Below are 19,468 nucleotides of genomic sequence, written 5' to 3' on the forward strand. Positions count from 1 at the left end.
AAGCACGATTTAATAGAGAATTTCAAGTTAGCAGACCTGGTTTAAGTCCTGGCTAGCTGTTTGGCCTTGAGAAACTGATTCCTAAGCTGAGGCCTTAAGGAATGGACAGGAGCTAACCAGTCTGGGGAGTGGCAGGTAGCCTTTGGTACAAAGGACTAGAGACAAAAGACTTAAGTCTCTCAAACTCTGTTCCATTTATCCCATGCAGACATCTTTCATTTAATCCCCGTGTATTTATAATAATTATTTTCCACTATCTTTAACTAATGTTTTGCTTGATCACATGAAAATGAATGATTGGTAATGATTGTATTTTTCAAGGTAGCATTGGAAGTAGAGTAACTTCGAGCTTAGTTTCCACAACATTATTGACCTTTAGAAAACTTCTCCTGTTTGTTGTGCACTGGACTGAGGCTAGAGATACAACATTTACTCTCTGATCAGGATATCCATTTCAGCTATTTGTTTTTAATTTCATCATGTATGTATTTGCCCATCTCCATTGCCCATTGCTGAAGTCTAAATAAACCCCTTTTATCTAGGTCCTGACAGGAAACAGATGGCACACTCATCCTGGGAGGCTGAGGAGAGTTTAACGTAGATTATTTACAGAAGTGGTGGCAAGGTTAAGGGATAGTACAGGAGCCTGACACTAGAAGCCCCGGGGAGCCATCCTGTTCTTAGTCCTGAAAGAACCAGGTGATTGAGCCGTTACCAAAACTCAGAGCAGGTGGTTGTAGCTGTTTTTGATGGAAGGATGCAGCAATGTGCGAGATGTGGCTAAGAAGGAACCAGGGGAATACATTCATTCCCCCACCAACTCTCTACCCACCTCCAGTCCCCTGTGGGCACCTCCCACTGGCTGAACCAAAAGACAAGCCCGAGGACGACCTAAAAATCCCTTTTTAACCATTGCTTTGTGTGTTTAATTTAGGAAAAGTGAATAATGAATCAATTTGTTATAAATGAAGTTGGTGGCATATTTGTGATGTTTTAGCAACCTTTTTCAATATGTTATAGTATTTGCTACTCTCAAGAGAGAAAAAAGTAAATCTTGGAAAATCTCAAAAGTGTGAAAAATTACAGATGGCGAGAAAAATTCTTCAGATAAACACCTCATTGCGTACTCGCTGTTTTAAAACTGATCTCAAAGAACTCTCACCTGGATTTTTAATAATATTTTGACTAACACTATACCAGTATTTTTAAGCACTTCTTAAAGTAGTATAAGGAAAAGAATTCAGATTTGTACAACACATGTACAACTAACACATTTTGGAATTTCTGAATAAATACAAGTTTTAATTTTACCTTGCCAATGAGACCTTTATTTGTAACTCTAAAGATAAATTCCTAGAAGGCTTTTTGGATGAGTATGCCCATTTATAGAAATTTTAAGAATATAGTTGGATACGTTTTCACACAGAGCATTTCATCGGTAACGTAGTGACCCAGAGTTGTGTTTTCTTTCAATACAATGGAGTGTTTCTAACATTGCAATAAATACCACCACATAACTCTAAACCCCTTGAAGTTAAACATTCAGTAAACCTAGCTTTCATTTTCGCCAGCCTTTTCCCAGCTTCTTTCAAAACTCCGCTGAAGATTAACTCTCTGAGAACCGCACACAGTTCACCCCGTGCCGTTCTTAACTCCTCCTCAGTTGCCATCCTGGCAGCACTTCTGACTCTCCTATTCCCGGATGGTTGTTCTGTTTTCTGATGTTTGCAAATGTCTACATATTTCAAATCCCCAATTAGACTGAGTTCTTTGAAAACCAAGGATTTATTTCTTCAGTTTTTCCTGTCATAGTCCTCACTAGGATATTATAAACCACAGTGTTTCTCCTCTAGGCTCTTCATGAATTAGGGAGCCAGGTGACCATAGCTGTAGATCAGACTTGGAAGGACAAGGACCGAAGACGATGATGGGGATTAAGACAGCATCCGATCAGTGATCCGCAGTTACCGGGATGTACTTGGTCCCTCCCCGTCAGCGCTCATGCTTCTACTGGCATTGAGGCGAGGCAACTAGACTATGGGACCTAGCTTTAAAAACCCTTACAGAGAGACATTTATATGATATTGGGAAATTTAGGTTATTGAACTTCTTTTATTTCTTATCTCCCACAGCTCTGCAAGTGAATCTGGTTCCCAAAGCACTTGTGACCAACTTGTAACTCCACCAGCTCTGGCTGCCTGTGCCCGAGTTGACTCCTGTTTTACACCATGGTTTGTCCCATCTCTTTGCATTTCCTTCCAGTTTGCTCACCTGGAGTTCCACCTTTGTCATCACCTTGATCAGCTAGGCACAGGTACTCTTTACTTTAGCAAAGTAACATTTACTTAAAACTTGTTATTTTGTCCTGAGTGTTGTTAAGACACAATTTGTTGATTTTTACCCAATTTATTGTCAGGAAGTAAAAAGGCCTGGAGAGGTTTCCATTCTGTGTACCACAGTATTAGTGATGTTTCAGAACGTGATTGTCGATCACTCCCCGTCTCCCCCACCGCCAACCAGAGCTCCTTCTGTGCTGATCGCCACCCACATGGTGGTGGAAATATTTAGAAGCAGCATTCCTTTCTGCCAACAGTGAGCACTTGCAAAGGTCTCCTGAAGTTGATTTCATATAACAGTTGAAATCTTGAACTCCATCTTATGGACTTATTACATAAGTTACCAGTTATATTGAATTGCCATGATTTTGCATGCTTCCTAATGAATTTTCAAGGAAATTACAAAAATCGCCGGTTTTACTATTACTCTAATTGTGATCTTTTTGACAGAAATACATCTGTTTTTGTTCTATATCCTGAGCCATTACATTAATGGCAAATAGTTTCCAAAAGTACTTGATATTACCTTATTTCAGAAGCACAAATACCTTCTACCAAAGATGGGCAAATTCTCAAATAATGTAAAGGACCAGCACTTTTCCAAGTTTGTAAGGTAGAAAATTAAAATGTTTCCACACACCACAAGTGGCCTTTTATATATTTGTTCATTTTACATGAATAATTATTACTTAAAGTCAGTACCAAACCTTCTCTAGTTAATACATTTAGATTCTGGTATTAGGTTTTCAACCTCCATGTAATGGAAAAAGGAAAAAAAATCAGATTAAAACTAAACACAGCTGCTGTTAAGCATCTTGCCTTTTCAGCAAAAACGGAGTTTAACCTGCATTTTCTAACTCTCTCTGGGTCATGTTTTCGGTTTTGAGATTTGGTTAGTAGATGCAGAGCACTTCCGTAAAACTCTCCTTCGATATTTACCTCCTCTTCATTTTATTTGTTGTCTTTTGTGGTCAAATTTTTATCTAGGAATGTAACCTTTGGAAAGTATATATATATTTAAGAGACCTCTTTATTGCACAAAGTTTTGTCTGCAGATATCAAATGGTATTAAAATACTGTATTATCTTCAGGAGAATGCTTAAATTTATGTAACAGCAAATATTAAAATCAGTTATGAAGAAGGGAATAATTTAAATTAATTCATCTCTTTATATCCATAAAGTATCAGCTCATCTCAGTTGCTGTTTTTCTTGTTCGTTCTCTCCACAGCTCCGCCACAATACCTCCAGCCATTTATTTCTGATAAAAATGTGCCATCTGAACTAGAATACATGATTATTTCCTTCAGAGAACCACACATGTATCTTCGACAATGGAACAATAATTCTGTCTGTCAGGAGATCCAGTTCTCAGCTCAAACAGACTGTAAACTTCTAGAGTGCAGAAATGTTACGATGCAAAGCGTGGTAAAACCCTTCAGCATCTTTGGACAGATTGCAGTTTCCAGCAATGCTGTAGAAAAGCTGATTGACTCCACCATCATGGTTGACTCTGTATTTGTAAACTTTGGGCAACATGTGGTTCATTCTCTAAACACTGCAGTACAAGCTTGGCAACAGGTATGCACATTCTAGAACAGTTTACAGTTTGTCTGTGGGTGATCTTTTACTAGTCACTCTGTGTTATCACGTCTAATAATAAGTTACGCGTAAACAAAAGTGCGAGAGAATGAAGAATCTGATGGGCACCATAGTGTTTGGGCCTTCTCTGTTTTGGCAAAGTGATGCATGTTATTTTTAAAACCTTTGGAGAATATGGGTTCTCTACACATGCATCAGAGATCATGCCCACATTTTTGTGACTAATGTACCACATCTGTGTGGAAAGTTACATATTCCCAGAAACTTTTTCCAAGTCTTATGGCTTTAGTTTGCCAAAGCGTCAACTTAGCTATGCATCAAATTGTCTAAGCATCCACTGCAGAAATGAAGAGCCTGTGTGAGCCTTTCTGAGATAAGCATTTGAAAGAGAAAAGGCAGTGAGAGGAAATGTGTGAACACAATATAGTCTCAGTCTTTCCCCCATTATCATTCTGCCATTTTGAGTCACTAAAAAAGCACTGGATAACAGATTTTTTAACTAGTTAGTCTCTGGACTGGTAATTGTTTTACTTTTATCTCTTGGCAGAAATCAGCCACCTCAGAAAAGAGATGGAAAGTCTGTTTTGAATGGTGTATTTAAAGTGGGGAAATGCCCACATCCACTAGTATGAAAATAATTTCACGAAATGTTTGGATAGTAATATGCTCAGTGACTTAATAACAAATCACTTCTGCTTCCCTTACTGATTTTCAGTATTGTGTTTCCACATAGTTTGTGTTGCTATTTAAGCTGAGACATTTCCCCACATTTTGTATGTTACATGCATTTGTGTGGACCAACTCCCCAAGAGAAACGGTCCTTCATTCTGCTCTGACCTCATGGGGGGATGGGGCAGTGGAGAGGGGGAGGGGCTTGAGTTCCCTAACTTAAGAATTTTTATGGGAATAAACTCTTTTCTTTATATGCATGAAGACCTATACAAGACTAAGGAATTAATTACCTAACATGGCACTACAATAGCAAAGGGAAAGAAGATAACACATCTGTTTTATATTTTAAAATTCTTTTTTAAGGGCATTCCATGGTTTTCTTGTTGCAGAGGACATGCGTAAAATAAGAGCTAGTGTGATCTAAATCTTTGCAGCTGGTTCGAATAGCAATGTGAAAAAAACCTCCATGGCTCCAATTTCTGTTTTTTGTCATATTTTGAACAATGCATTTAATAAAAAACAAACCTAGAAAATACAAAAGACTCATTGATAGAGCATTTAAACCCAGGATATTTTTGTTCTGGTATCAGAGCCAGTATAAGGGGACTCATGTGTAGCAACTACTGCAAAATGGCCCTCAGAAATATCTGTTTCCTCCCAGGGTAAAAATCTTCTCTTAGACACAGCTATACATACAAATAAAATACGGTGCATAAATATTTAAATGTTTTAAACCACATCAGAGTGTGAATGACTGACTGGCTAACAGAGTGCCTTGAAGGAATACTCTGAGTTTTTTTTTAAATGGAATTGTATATTTGATTAAGTAGAGCCATATGTCACGTAGCATATTGCTGACAGGTACATTCTATGAATAGTTGGTTCTGATTTATACAGGGATTTGGCAATGTTAACATGAGCCACAAGAGGATATACTTCTGTAATTGTTGCTGTAATTTTCTTGTTTCCTCCCATGTCAAGGGTACTTGCCACCAAGTTTTAATGTGGTAGGCATCTAACCCTGTGTATTCTAAAATAAATACCAAAACGCACTACTTTGAAATTATAGGACATTTGACATTGAAATGGGCTTATGGAGGGGTTATTAAGTTCATTGTTTCTAAGATGTTCTGAATGTGGTTTATCCCCTTTAGAGGGAGAGATTAGTTTCCCAAGCTTGGATTTTTATTGTGTTCTAATGCTCACATGGAGTATACTCCCAATGAGAAAGTGAAGTTAATAAGCAGAGTAAGTTATTTGAGTTCTCCACATACTTTTTATCGGATATTCATATCCGAGACAAGTCATTTGTATCCAGTGTGGATGGACCAGACAGTTGAAGCATGAAACAATTTGGCCTTTCACCTTTAGGTCATGAGTTCAAGATTAACAGAAGCCTTCATCAGTGTCCGATTTCTCTGGCTGTAGGTTTTTTTTCTCTTTTGTAAATGATTAATGTTTTGCGAAACCAGATTAAGGACCCAAAGTGCCACTTGCAGTTTGCTTTATATTTCTATGTCACATTCCCACATTTAGACAAAATAGCATTTCAAGATTTTTACTTAAAAATCAAAGTTATGTTCATGTGTCTTACCTTACACCAAAATGATACCTCTCTTTACTTGCAAATGCCTGTATAACACTGCAGCACAAATCTTAAATGTAGATGAGCCATCTTTTAATTACAAATCTGAGTGAGCATTCTGAGGTTTAGCTTGTATGATGTCATACAAAATGTGTATGAATTTTCATAATATACTAGAATTTAAACATTCCAAGAAATGCTTAAACTTGTTACAGTCATAATGAACTCTACAGATGAAGAAGCTGTAGAGAAACGGTTCCCTGAGGATTCTGAGTATTCTTTAGAAAAATGTAAACAACCCCCTTGTGCTCTTTCATTTACATTTTTTCCTAAAACCCTCATCATTTATTAAAGGTCAGTTTTTAGAGATGAGGAAAGTAATGTGATTTTTTTTTTCACTCAAGCCCCATCTGGTAACTTAACCTCTGTGTTACCAGCAGATTGATCCCAATTCATTATGAAAACTGAATTTCAATCTCAGGATGTCTGTCTGAGTGGGAGTTTGGAATCTTACCCCTTTCTTCATGGTTGTACTCTTGGACCTAAAGGAGAAAAAAATGTTTACAAGGAGAGCAGTTTATGTTAATTATACAATACTAAGTGGAAAAATCTCATCAACACTAATTATACACTGTGACTCCAGTTTGATTAAAGGTTTCTAAACCTTTAAATATATTAGATATCTAAGATAGGACTGGGTAGGGAGCAGCTGGGACACTCAGAAGTGAAAAATTGCTGGAAAAAATTCACCAAAATGTTAACAGCAATATCTCTTAAAATAAAATTAGAAACTTTTTTTAAAATTCATACTGTTTGCACTTTCTAATCTTTCTACTGGGAGCATATATTAGTTTTATAATTTTAAATTTTAGATTTACTCATGTGTTTGTTTCATGAGTGTTTATAGAGTACTTATGCGCCAGGCATTATTCTGAGCACAGGAGATAAAGTTGTAAGTAGCAGATCTCGTTCCTGCCCTTATGCAGTGTGGAGTCTAATGATGGAGAACAGCGAACCATAATCATGCAAATAATTACTCAGTCCCTGAAGGGATCAGTGCTGTGAAGGTGAAATACAGTGTCGTGTGAGCATAAAGTAGGGGGATCAAAATTGGTCCAGGAGGATCTCAGGAGGGCATGACCTGGAAATAGGAAACTGAAAGCTGAGTAGAAAGAAGTTAGCCAAGCAAGGAAGAAAAGAGGTCCAAGCAAAAGAAAGGCACTGAGGCAGGAAGGACTTTCATGTGTTGGATGAACTGAAAGGGGGCCAGTGTGGTACTGGAGGAGCTGAAGGGGCTGGCGGAGCTGGGGTCTAGTGGGCAGATGGAGAGTGGTTCAAGATGCGGTGGGGGCCGGATCAGGCAGGATGCCTGAAACCTGCAGACAGTCCAGTTTTGAAATCATAGGTCGTGATTAAAAGCCACAGCAAAGAGCAGTATGGTAGACAACAGGTAATTGTTGGTCCTAACTGCTTCAGTCTCACTTAGCCAGAGACTCTTTTATCTATGATGAGCGTGGCTGTCGAGCAAGGTTCTGCCCCATGAGAATAGAGAGGTTTGGTGAGAATAGACAGATGATAGATCGAAGGCTCAGGAGTCCTCGGGGGTATCTGGAAGGATGAGATATTCCAGGGCCTCCTCACCAACTGCACTTAGAGAGCTCTGCCCACCCACTTTGGGGGCCTTCTGGATGATTAGATAACTGTTCTCGGTGAGGTTCTAGGTCAGGTCTTGGTCCAGGCTGGATTCCAAATACATTCATCCGTAGACTCCTTGGCTTCAGGCCACATGATCACTGAAATCTCTATGCTTATGAGTGATGTATCCCTTTTCACTCTCCCTCCCCTCAGTAAAATGACAAATGATGGAGCATGGCATTGTGACAGTATTTAGATCCACAGCCAGGAAATAGAGGCCAACTGGAGAAGCATCAGTTACATATGAGCTCCCATTGTCTGCAAAGTCATTGGCTAATTGAGATATTTTTGTTGCATTCTCAAGTTAATCGTTTGTTTAGCTATTGTTTTCCTTTACCAGAGGTACATTTATTGTTTTTTAAGCCATAACCTATCCAAAGTGATAAAAGAGTAATCCCAGAAATGCTCTATCGCTTGGCCAGTGTTTTGATATAATAGCAACCTGTGGAGATATCGCTGAGAAGGAGGTATCAACACAGGAATATAGTACTAATTTGCTGAGTCTTGCTAGATTAATGGAAGACGTTAGCTGATTGATTATTAGCTGAAACAGACACCAACAACTGTTTTTCAGCTAATGTTATTTCTCTCGAAAACTACAGCTCAGCTTACACTGACTCTGAGGTTGATCTGTTTTGTGTGTTCAGCCTCTTTAACAATAGAGGGAGAGTTATGGTTTTATTTACATCTCTCCCTGAGCAGATTTACACACACACACACACACACACCCTCCCTCCCCCTTAAGGAATCTGGGGATGTATTACCTAAATGATCCTTACTTTCTGTAGGGTACAAACTGTGGCTTTGGTAATTGGTCTTGATTGTCAAGTTTAGAAGGTCGGGAACATGGTAATTCTAGCCCCTGGTACTCTGCTCAAAAACGTGCACTACGCAGTACAGCAGTCTTTGTAGCATGTTAATTCATTTTAAAATGCTAAGAGTTTGAGGGATCTCATTGTTCTTTTACTCTTCTGTGTATATGATTTATTTTGCAGGAATATAAATCAAAACATGTTCTTGGAACATTTAAGATCTCTTTAAGGTATTTTCTTGTGCTTATCCTGGAAGTATAGAATACTTTGTATACCAGAGCTAATGACAACAGATCTTTTAGTATTTCTGTGTTGTAACAATCGCCACTGGGCAGACAGCTGCCAAACATCTTGCAATTAACCTGATGCACGTTGGCTTTCGTATTCTTTTTCTTTCAGAACAAATGCCCTGAGGTAGAGGAGTTGGTCTTCAGCCATTTTGTGATCTGTAATGACACACAGGAGACACTGCGGTTTGGCCAGGTGGACACCGATGAAAATGTTCTGCTGGCCAGTCTCCATAGTCACCAGTACAGCTGGCGCTCTCACAAATCCCCACAGGTATTTGGAGAAAAAGTCTTACAAACACAGCAATTGTTAAGGTTGGGGAGTCATTTATTCTGCATTTGTGTGCCTGTGTCCAGTTACTTCCCTTTTTAAGTCTCCCAAGAAACCGCAAAGTATAGCTACATCCGATCAAAACCCAGAGATGTTTAGAGTGGGGAGCACAGTGTCCCCGTGCTTCTCGCGGAGTGGATGTCTCCTGGTTCGCGGGGGGTTTATGAGGTTAACTCTAGAGCCACAGGACGTGGGCTTGGATGCTGGCTCTGGATTACCTCGCTTTGCTTTCCTGCCTCAGTTATCTCATGTGTAAACTGGGGATAATAGTACCTATTTCATAGGGTGGGGAGGGCTAAATCAGTTAATATGTATAAGGCACTAAAATTGTGCTTGATACACTACTGTAAACATGATGCCTTCGGTATTATTATTCATTCATTTATTCTGATTCATAATCTGCACCAGTCATGTCCTAGGCACTGGGAATTCAAAGGCAGAGAAGTCTCAGTTCTTACCTTCCAAGGACAGCTCACGATCTGTGGCAAAAGTGAGCACAATGGCAAAATATGCCCAAGGAAGCACTGAGAAAAGACATACCGAAGGATGTCTGTTTTCCAAGTAGTATAATTCCATTTTCCTGTCACTTTAGATGGGAATAATTAGAGGGGTGTGCCCTGCAGGGGTAACTGAGGGGGAATTAAATACAAAGATGTGGTCTTAAATGAGTGAAAGAAAGCCTAGGAAGTATTCGCAAGAATAATGTATTTCCAAAACTCTGGGTAATAAGGAGACTACTGTCTGCTTGTAATTAAAAGAAAGTCATTAGATTAGAGAACAAGTTTTCCCATCTGGGCTATAGACCAGCTTTAGAGTATGTTATACCCTCAGGCTCCCAGTTTCCTTTTTTTTTTCCCCCCCCAGTAGGCTATATTCAATTTCTTACTTGCTTTTTTGTCATACTGCCACACTATTAGTATAAAATTTGGGAAAGTAAATACAGTGCAATTCTTCTTAAGTCTATCTATTTAATTCTAGTTAACCTAACAGCAGATTAAAATGCCACAAATCCTTTTTTAATAAAAGTTCTTACCAAAGTCCCATATATGATATTGCACTTGTATTTTTAAAGTGAATGACTTGCCCTTATTTTCTAATTTTCCTTTTGAGAAATGTCCATGTTAGAGTGTTTTTAAGTTATTTGGTTATTTGTCCCTTGTAACATAATTAAAGAGCAATTAGTTGGTTGGTTCGTTTCAAAATTGTTTCAAAATTAAATCATTATTTTTTTCTTATTAATTGCACAAATGAGACTCTAGATGAGATATATAAACCAAAAAGAAAAAAGAAAAAGACGACTTATAATTCCAACCAGCTAGAGACAATCCATGTTAATACTTGTTGTGTAGCCTTTTAGCCCTTTGAAAGGTTTCTGTGATAATTGCATTCCCAGAAGTGAACTAGTAGTGACAGGAAAGAAACTTCTGAGAAGGTGTGGTAATGTGTGACCATACACTGTACCTGTAGCCACTTCCCCCATTTGCACACATAAGCTGCAGCCCTCAGCCAGTGGAAAGCAAAGCAGAGGAAGCTTCAACTCCCTTCCAAGTCATTTTTAGATGCATAGACTACCATGGCCCTCCGTGACCCTCAAGATTCCCTGGACACTGAGCCAGGAAAGGAAGGGTGACGGTATAAACAGCTGGCTCAGGGGTGTGGAGGAACAGCAGTCTTCATGTGATGGACTTACAGTTTCTGGATGGGAAGGGGATGAACAGGAAAGAAGCATGGATGACCATGGGCACAGTACACCTTTCGCTTTTCTACTCTTTTGCACTTTTTCAAGGTCTTTTTGTATTTTTTACTGCTTTTGTTTTCATAATATCCCTGTGTGATTTGAATTTTTATTATGACTATTTTATAGATAAAGAGGCAGAAATGTAAAGCTAAGATAGTGGTAAGCTGGGACTGAATCCCGTATCTTTTCATTCTCAATATAGTGTTATTTCCACAACACTGTCAAACTCTCCCAGGTTTTGGCAGCATGATTTGTCAGTTAGAATAGCCAAGCTGTTTTAAGAGGTTTTAAGAAAAGGGCTGAGAAATCACTAGCATAGTACTCCACACTTAGGGCTAGACTAACATGGGATCCTTAGTATGAGTATGAACCTTTGCAAAGCTTTAAGAACCAAAACCAGTAAGAACCTTTTCATGACAAGCTGGAAACAAAAGACAGGTATCTATTAAACTTTTGTTTTCTCTTTTTAATTTGTAACTGCATCTTTTGGATACAAATCTTAAGATGAGCTATGTCATTATAATCTTTCACTAAAACTTAGATCAACTCCGTGGAAAGTGTCTCTTTGCTACAGCTATGTATGCTGAAGGAAGTGTGTTTTAGGACTCTCTGAAGTCAGAGAGGTCTTAATGGGCCCAGAGGGTCTTCAAGGAATTCCTTAACATCCACAATTGGAAATTCTGCTGTGTTCTAATGAGAGGTTACATCTGAGGTTCTGAAAAACTAGCCACTTAGCTTCATACTGCACCTGGAGGTAGTCAGAGACTCACAAGTGAGCAAGCTGTTCCCATTTCCAGACTCCAAGTCATATCCTGCACTGCCCAGCAGGCTGGGTCTCAGGAACATTTGTGTCTGCGTGTTTATGCTACCTTGGGCGTTAGTCAATTCATAGTCTCAGGGAGGATTTCTAAAGTTCATAGAACTTAACTCCGCTGAACAATGTAGCTTATATTGCAGAGATCAAGAAAGTGGCAATGACACCTGGAAAGGTTTCAAAGAGGTCAACATGTCTTAGAACCACACAGGAGGTTGCTAACAACAGTAAGTCCCAATAGGATGGGAAGAAACATGGACACGACCAAGTCCAGAAAGCTAAAGCAAAAACCTTTTAGAATTGAAGTTATAACCTCTCCTTATAGTTTCTAACACATGCTCTGAGGCAGAATCACTTAAAACGCTGGATATTCCACAGCAGTCGCTTGTCTAAACAAACAAAGGAAGAACAAAGCTATTTCCTAGGGAATAACTGAGCATGCTCAGCTGCACAGTCATATATGCCACCACAAAGGACCCTTTAATCCCCCAGTTCAGTAGACTTCAGACCAGGTTGGATGAGAGCAGTAACCAGCAAAGGACTGATCTTCCGAGAAGTGCTTCACGTTACGTGAGGTTGAATCTAAGGACTGGATAGGTGAGTTTGTGGAATCTTTCCCCAGAACATGGGCAGGATTTGCAGCTCAGGGTCAAGGGAAGTTTCGTTCAATTTAGCCAAACCAAATACACTGGCACTTCCATCATAGTAGGATTTGTGTATAGACTGTTCAAGTGAACCTCTTTTACTGGTTAAGAGAGAGCACTCTTGGCCGATTAAACTGCTTGAACTAGCAATGACTGCCTCAATCTTGTATATAAGAAACTACAATTGCTTTTACCCTGAAAACGTGCCCAATTTGTAGATGATGCAGTTTTTTTAGACTTGCAGAATTCCAGTGACCTGTGGAATTAATTTTAGTAATCAAACCATCAGTCAAGGTGGAAATGGGCTCTAGACAGAACTATAGGAAATAACAAAATATTGCTTCACAGTGGATATAATAGAAAGCTTCATAAGCTTGTAAAAATGGCAGATATTTTGAAATGCAAAATGCCACAAGGTTAAGAATCAGTTTGGAAGAGCAGCAGAGGATCTGGGGAATACTTGTCACAGTAATCAGATTTGGTGAAGAAAATATAAATCATATATTCGTTTCAGGCAGACATTGGCAAACTTTTTCATGTTGGACCAGGTGGTATATATTTCAGACTTTCAGGGCTTTAGACCCTCTCTCACAGCTATTCAGCTCTGCACAAAAGCAGTCGTAACAAATGTGTGACTGTGTGCCAATAAAATTTTATTTATAGACAGTGAAATTTGAATTTCAACAATTTTCGCACATCACGAAACAGTATTCTTCTTTTGACCTTTTTCAACCATTTGAGAATTTCAACCATCTGAGCACACAGGCTATACAAAAAAAGGCAGTGCACCAAATTTGGCCCACGAGCCATGCTTAGTTTGCCACCCCCTGCTTTCAGGTCTCTTCAGCTGACAAAATTCAATAGACTAAAAAAATAAATAAAATTTAAAAAGAAAGAAAGAGAAAATATATATATATATATATATTTATTGAAATGTTATGCTGTACACCAGAAATTGACACAACATTGTAAACTGACTATACTTCAATAAAAAAAAATTAAATTAAAAATTTTTTTTAATTAAATAGACTGAAGATATATGATTTTAAACTGTTTTCACTCTGGTCTAAATGGTATTCCCATCACCTGAAAACTTGGTAAGATGTTTCAGAAATTAAGACATGACAGGTAATATTTTAAATCTAACACATATAATCAGCCTGGACTTATCACAAAGCAGTAAAATATTTTTTGCTGTACTTGTTTTTGGCCTACACAGACAGAAAGTTATACAGTTCTTCTTTTGGATGTAAAAATATTTTAAAGTGAGATTTGATCATTTTTTCTCTTGTCAAAAGGGAAAGTAAAGGATTTTGAGTATCTTCCTGTCTTATGGTAATTCCAACCAGTTGTCAATTTTATTAACTAGATTGTAGTTCTTACTTAGTTACTGCTCTTTTCATACCCATTTATATAATGCATGTGTACCCATCTAGAGAATGAGCACATTTCTTGTTGCCACAGTCACAATTTTGAAAATTTAAAAGCAGACTTAGGGAGGCAAGGAAATATTCTGTGTTGGCAAGGAAATATTCCGTGTTGGCAAAGCTATTCAAACTGATACATTTTTCAGGTGTTTGCCTCTGCTGTTATATGGCACATGGCATGCATATCAGAGTTTGTTTAGAAAGAGCAAATGAGGAAGACAGTATGGACATTTCTCCAGAAACTAAAAATAGAACTACCATATGATCCAGCAATTCCACTCCTGGGTATATGTCTCCAAAAAAAACAAAAACACTAATTCGAAAGGATACATGCACTCCAGTGTTCACAGCACCATTATTTATAATTGCCAAGATATGGAAGCAACCTAAGTGTCTGTCAACATATGAATGGATAAAGAGATGTGGTATATATATACAATGGAATACTACTCAGCCATTTAAAAAGAACAAAATTTTGCCATTTGCAGCAGCATGGATGAACTTGAAGGGCATTACACTAAATGAAGTTAGAGAAAGAGAAATATCACTTATGATACCACTTATATGTGGAATCTTAAAAATACAACAAACTAGTGAATATAACAACAACAACAATAAAAAAGCAGACTCAGAGAACAAACTAGTGGTTATCTCTGGGAGGAGTCGGGAGGGGCAATACAGGGCGGGGGGGCAATTGTTTTTCACAAGCAAGGATGAGTCATCTCCAGCACACCACTTTTTGGAGGAGTTATGTTCTGAAGAGCCTGGCAATCCATTCTGAGGAGAGATACCTGTATGTGGTGGGAAGCTTTTGGCTACTGGAGGGTTTTAAGTAGAGGAGTCAGAAGATCACAGTTGCATTTGGAACGATTCCTGTGGTAGTTGAGAAGATGCTCGGAGAATTGTATGCACACTACTGCAGAGTCCGGGGGTGAGAGAGACAATAGTACCTGAGCCAGGACAGAGTAGAAGTCATAGACTGGTGTAAACGCCTAACAGGCTGACCTTTCTGTGACAAATAGCTATAAATTCTCAGCAAAACACTAAACAACTACCTCTGGAGATGAACAAAGGCAGGCAGATTTTGGAAGGGCGTAGAATCTCTGAGCTAGTAATCTGCACAGAGTGAATTACCCATTTTGTGTGGCTTTGCTTTGAGGGCAACTACAGTTGTAGCAAGGCAGGGGTGGCCCGTTGTCTTTCTGGCCCAAGGCACCAGGTGAAAGAGCTCAGGCAGTCAAGGCTGTAGAGAGTGGAGAGAAAACCTTGGAAAAGGGAACGCCAGAGAAAGGGAAAATAGTGTGTTTAAATTTAGCCCCGCTTGTAGGCTTACTGCTGAACCACGCATGCATGCATGAGACAGACTGAAAGCAGCTTGTACCCAGGGCTTCAAGACCTGAATTAGTCTGAGCTGCCACTCATCCAGATGTAAGAATTTTCAGTTTGAGTATAAATGAGTTTACTTACTTCTTAAAAAAAAAAAAGTGTTACTCAATTTCAAGGGAAAGATAATTAAAATTTAAGATGCCAACCCCCAAGATGACCCAGAGGTTGGAATCATCAGACATGTAAAATTTTTTTTTTTAACTGAAGTTACCATCACATATGTAACTCTAAAGTGACTATAGCACCTGTAAAGGGATTTTATGGATGTAAGTCCCAAATTAGTTGCTTTTTTTAACCTTTTTTTTTAAGTATAGTTAATTTACAATATTGTATTAGTTTCAGGTGTGTAATACAGTGATTGAAAATTTTAATAGATTATATTCCATTTAAAGTTATTATCAAATATTGGCTATATTCTCTGTGCTGTACAGTATATCCTTGTTTGTTTATTTAATACATAGTCGCTTGTGCCTGTTAACTTCCTGCGCCTATCTTGCCCCTCCCCCTTCCCTCTCCCCACTGAAAATCTCTAGTTCTCCATATCTGCTTGATTTTTAGTTAATCAAAAATAGGTAATTCTGAGTGAGCTGAGTTAATCTAAAGAATCCTAAAACAGGTACTGACTAGGCCCTTTTGTGAGGAGAGAGAGATACGTACATTCCTCCTGGCCTTGAAGAAGCAAATTACCATGTCCTGGCTGCCTGTGAAGAGGGCCACGGGCAGGGAGCTGGGGGCAGCTTCCAGGACCTGCAGGTGGCTGCCAGTGCCAGTCATTAAGTCAAAGCCCTCACCATATAGACAAAGGGAAATAAATTTTACCAACAACCTGAGTGAGATTGGAAGTGGATTCTCCCCAAGTTGAGCCTCCACGTAAGAATCTAGCCCAGCTGACACCTCAGTTGCAGTCTAGTGAGACCCTAAGCCGATGACCCAGCCAAGCTATGCTTGGACTCCTGACCCACTGGCACTGTGAGATGATAAATGTGAGCTACTTTAAGCTGCTGAATTTGTGGCAGCTTGGTACTCAGCAGTAGAAATAATACAACATGACAAAAGAAAAAAGTGAGTAAACCTGAAGATGGATCAATAGAAATCATCCAATCTGAAGAAGAGAGGGAGAGGAAAAAAAGATCCCAACAAAATACTTAGAATTGCAGGGACCTGTGGGGCAGTTTCAAAAGGTGTAATCTATGAGTAATTGCAATGAAAGATTGAGAGAAGAGAGAGAAAATGGGGCAAAAAAAAATTGAAGAAATAATCCCAGAAAACTTCCCTAATTTTGTGAAAGTCAGAAATCTAGAGGCCCAGAAAACTCTAGTCATTTCAAAGAAGTTCACACTCAGGCAAATAATGAAACTACTAAAAGCCAAAAGTAAAGAGGAAATCTTGAAGCAGCCAGAAGAAAACGAGAGGGGAAACAACAGTTCACATAACTCTGGACTTCTCTTTATTTAGAATGGAGGCTGAGAGACAGTGGGACAAAATCCTCAAAGTGCTAAAGAGAAGGTTTAGATTGCAAGAGATCTGTTTGGAGGATATTTTAGAGGTTATAATCACCAGGATTTGGTGATTGTTTGTGGGAGAGAAGAGCCTGGTTTGACTCCAAGGTTTCAGACAAAGGGGACAAGTTGGCAGTGTTACCTTTGGCAACAGGGAACTGAGTAGGAGGACCGTGTTTTCAATACAGAGAGTGGGGCAAGATGTGGGAGCGCAGCAAGGTGTCCCTGAAATCCATTCGGAAACGCTGACTTTTAGGTTACTTTGGAGGGCAGGAAGGAGGATATATTAGAAAAGGCACAAAATTGAAGCTGTGAATACCTGAACTTCACTCCTAAAGATTTTTAGCTGCATAAAATTGGCCATTGTCTTATTTCCTAGGAGCTTCAGCATCTTGTTATGCAAACTTAAGATATTATTATGAATATCCCATGAAATAACATTCATAAGGTGCCTTCCTAAGAACTTGGCTCTGTATATCCAAAGGTTCCTTTCCTTCCTTTTTTCCTTTTTAACCACACATCCAAGTGGCCATGTGGAGTAGACAAAGTGAATGTAATAGCCTGAAGCTCAAAAAGATAGTCTGGCCTAGAGATAAAACTTTGGCCTTTCATCAGTGCCTAGGTAGCACTGGGAATAGAGAAGAATGCCCAAGGAGGGAGTGCTAAGATCTGAGGGCTTTATTAGTTATCCTTTGCTGTAGAAAAGTGTCCAGTGGTGGTACAGGCGTAGGATAGCTTCTGTAGGCACTCCCATTGTAAAAGGAGAAAACAGGAGATGCGTAGGAGTTACTGGCCCATAGAAACTCTGAAATCCAAATACGTGAATATTGGAAGTTTCTGGGCTAGTAATCATTCATATTTCTGCTTGAGAATGATTCTCCATGGCTCATGGCTTTGGACTCTTGGATCAAGCCTCTGTGTCATCCATCCTTTTCCATGAAAAGTATCCGTTGTTTGCACTTCATAGTTTTCTCAGCCTGCTTTCTACCAATAGAATTATGAGGGTTTAGAGGCCTCTTTACATTTTGTAGTGTCTTTGCCTCTTTCAGTCTAAATTGGCAGTGGGGGTGGTGGGTATAGCTCAGTGGTAGAGCGCATGTTCAGCATGCATGAGGTCCTGGGTTCAATCCCCAGTACCTCCATTAAAAAACAAAAAAGATTATAATAAAATAAATTGGCAGTGTTTCTGCCAACGTAATTCTTTAAACAACACTGTAGGTCTCTTGTTAATCTTACTGAAGTTCAGCACTGTAGACAAAAATCGTACCCACATATCCTACCCAAGATGATTCCTTCCCTGCTTAAGATTCTGCTGACATTGCTAGGGGACATCACCCTTAAGTGTTGTAGAAGCCCTACTGTTTGACTAGTTTGCTGAGACACCAATTTTGATCTTCCTGAGATCTTAACAAAGGATTTTACAGCCACGTGCTCAGCTTCATCTCTCCACTCAACTTTCCTGGCTGTGTCCTGACTTTGACCTTAGCCTGGAAGCTATTTCTTGCTTTTAACATCATTTGCTGTCTGGAAGGCTGAAAATTTTCAAAACTAGCAAGTTGTGGCTCCTGTTTATCTAACAGTCCTTCCTTAAGTTTAGAGCACCCTTCTTGGACTTTAATATAAGCAGCAGATAGAAGCCAAGAGGGACTTCAGCACTGCCTGGAAATCTCCTTGGCTAGATAGCATGGCTTATAAGGCACATTTTCTACTTTCCAAGTTACTGCAGGTAATGGTGTTGCTAAACTCTCTGTCACCACATAGCAAGAATCCCCTTTTCTCTAGTTTCCAATAGCATTTTCCTCGCTTCCTCATTGGCAGCCTCCTCTAAGGCCATCAAGTTTCTATTAATAATATCTTTGAAGCACCTTAGACATTCACGAATGCTCTCCTCAAGTTCTTCCACTTTCTGCTCGCTTACCTGCTCCAAAGCCCCTCCCACATTTTAGGCTTTTATTGCAGTAGCACCTCACATGCAGATACCACACTCCAGATTAGTTATGCATTGCTGTTTAACAGGTTACTTCACAATTTGAGTAGATAAAGCAACAAATATTTATGATCTCTGTTTCATTAGCCAAGAATTTCAGGAGTGGTTTACCTGGGTGGTTCTAGCTCAGACTCTCTGGTAAGGCTGTTGTCAAGACATTCACTGGAACTGCAGTCCTTTAAAGGCTTGACGGGGCTGGAGGATCCATTTCCAAAATGGCTTCCAATATGGTTCTTGGCAGGAGGCCTCAGCTCCTTGCTGCAAGGATCTTTTCAAAGAGTGTCTTGAGTATTCTCATGACATAGCAGCTGACTTCCCCCGGATCAAGTTATCCAAGATAGAACAAGCCAAAAGCCACGGTGTTTCTTACGACCTAGGCTCAGAAGTTATTCATTGTTGTTTAAGTAATATCCTGGTGCTTACCCAGGTCAGTCCTATTCAGTGTGGGAGTGGACTACCCAAAGGCACAAATAGAAGGAAGCAAGGATCACTGGGGCTGTCTTGGAGGTGGACTGCCATGAGGACTAGTAGTAGAATTTAGGGGTTAGGCTGAGGAATGGGATCCATTGAAGAGGAACAGGAGAAAGCAGGAAAATCAAGATGTGGTAGGAGGACTGGGACATAATGGTGTTCTAAAAGCCAAGAAAGGAGAAT

The 19,468-nt window shown here is 39.3% G+C and overlaps 1 protein-coding gene across 5 annotated transcripts in view; it reads left to right on the forward strand.

The window, feature by feature from the left end:
* The window catches only part of VPS13B (vacuolar protein sorting 13 homolog B), a 625,623-nt gene that overhangs the window by 534,585 nt on the left and 71,570 nt on the right, over nucleotides 1-19,468 (forward strand). For all 5 annotated transcript variants that reach the window (XM_072949533.1, XM_072949529.1, XM_072949532.1 and 2 more), the window contains exons 41-43: nucleotides 2,133-2,314; nucleotides 3,567-3,916; nucleotides 9,101-9,262. In XM_072949533.1, the coding sequence (XP_072805634.1) occupies nucleotides 2,133-2,314; nucleotides 3,567-3,916; nucleotides 9,101-9,262 (694 nt within the window). The remainder of the gene's footprint in view (nucleotides 1-2,132; nucleotides 2,315-3,566; nucleotides 3,917-9,100; nucleotides 9,263-19,468) is intronic.

The sequence above is a fragment of the Vicugna pacos genome, chromosome 25 (assembly GCF_048564905.1).
Source record: "Vicugna pacos chromosome 25, VicPac4, whole genome shotgun sequence".
NCBI classification, from domain to species: Eukaryota; Metazoa; Chordata; class Mammalia; order Artiodactyla; family Camelidae; genus Vicugna; species Vicugna pacos.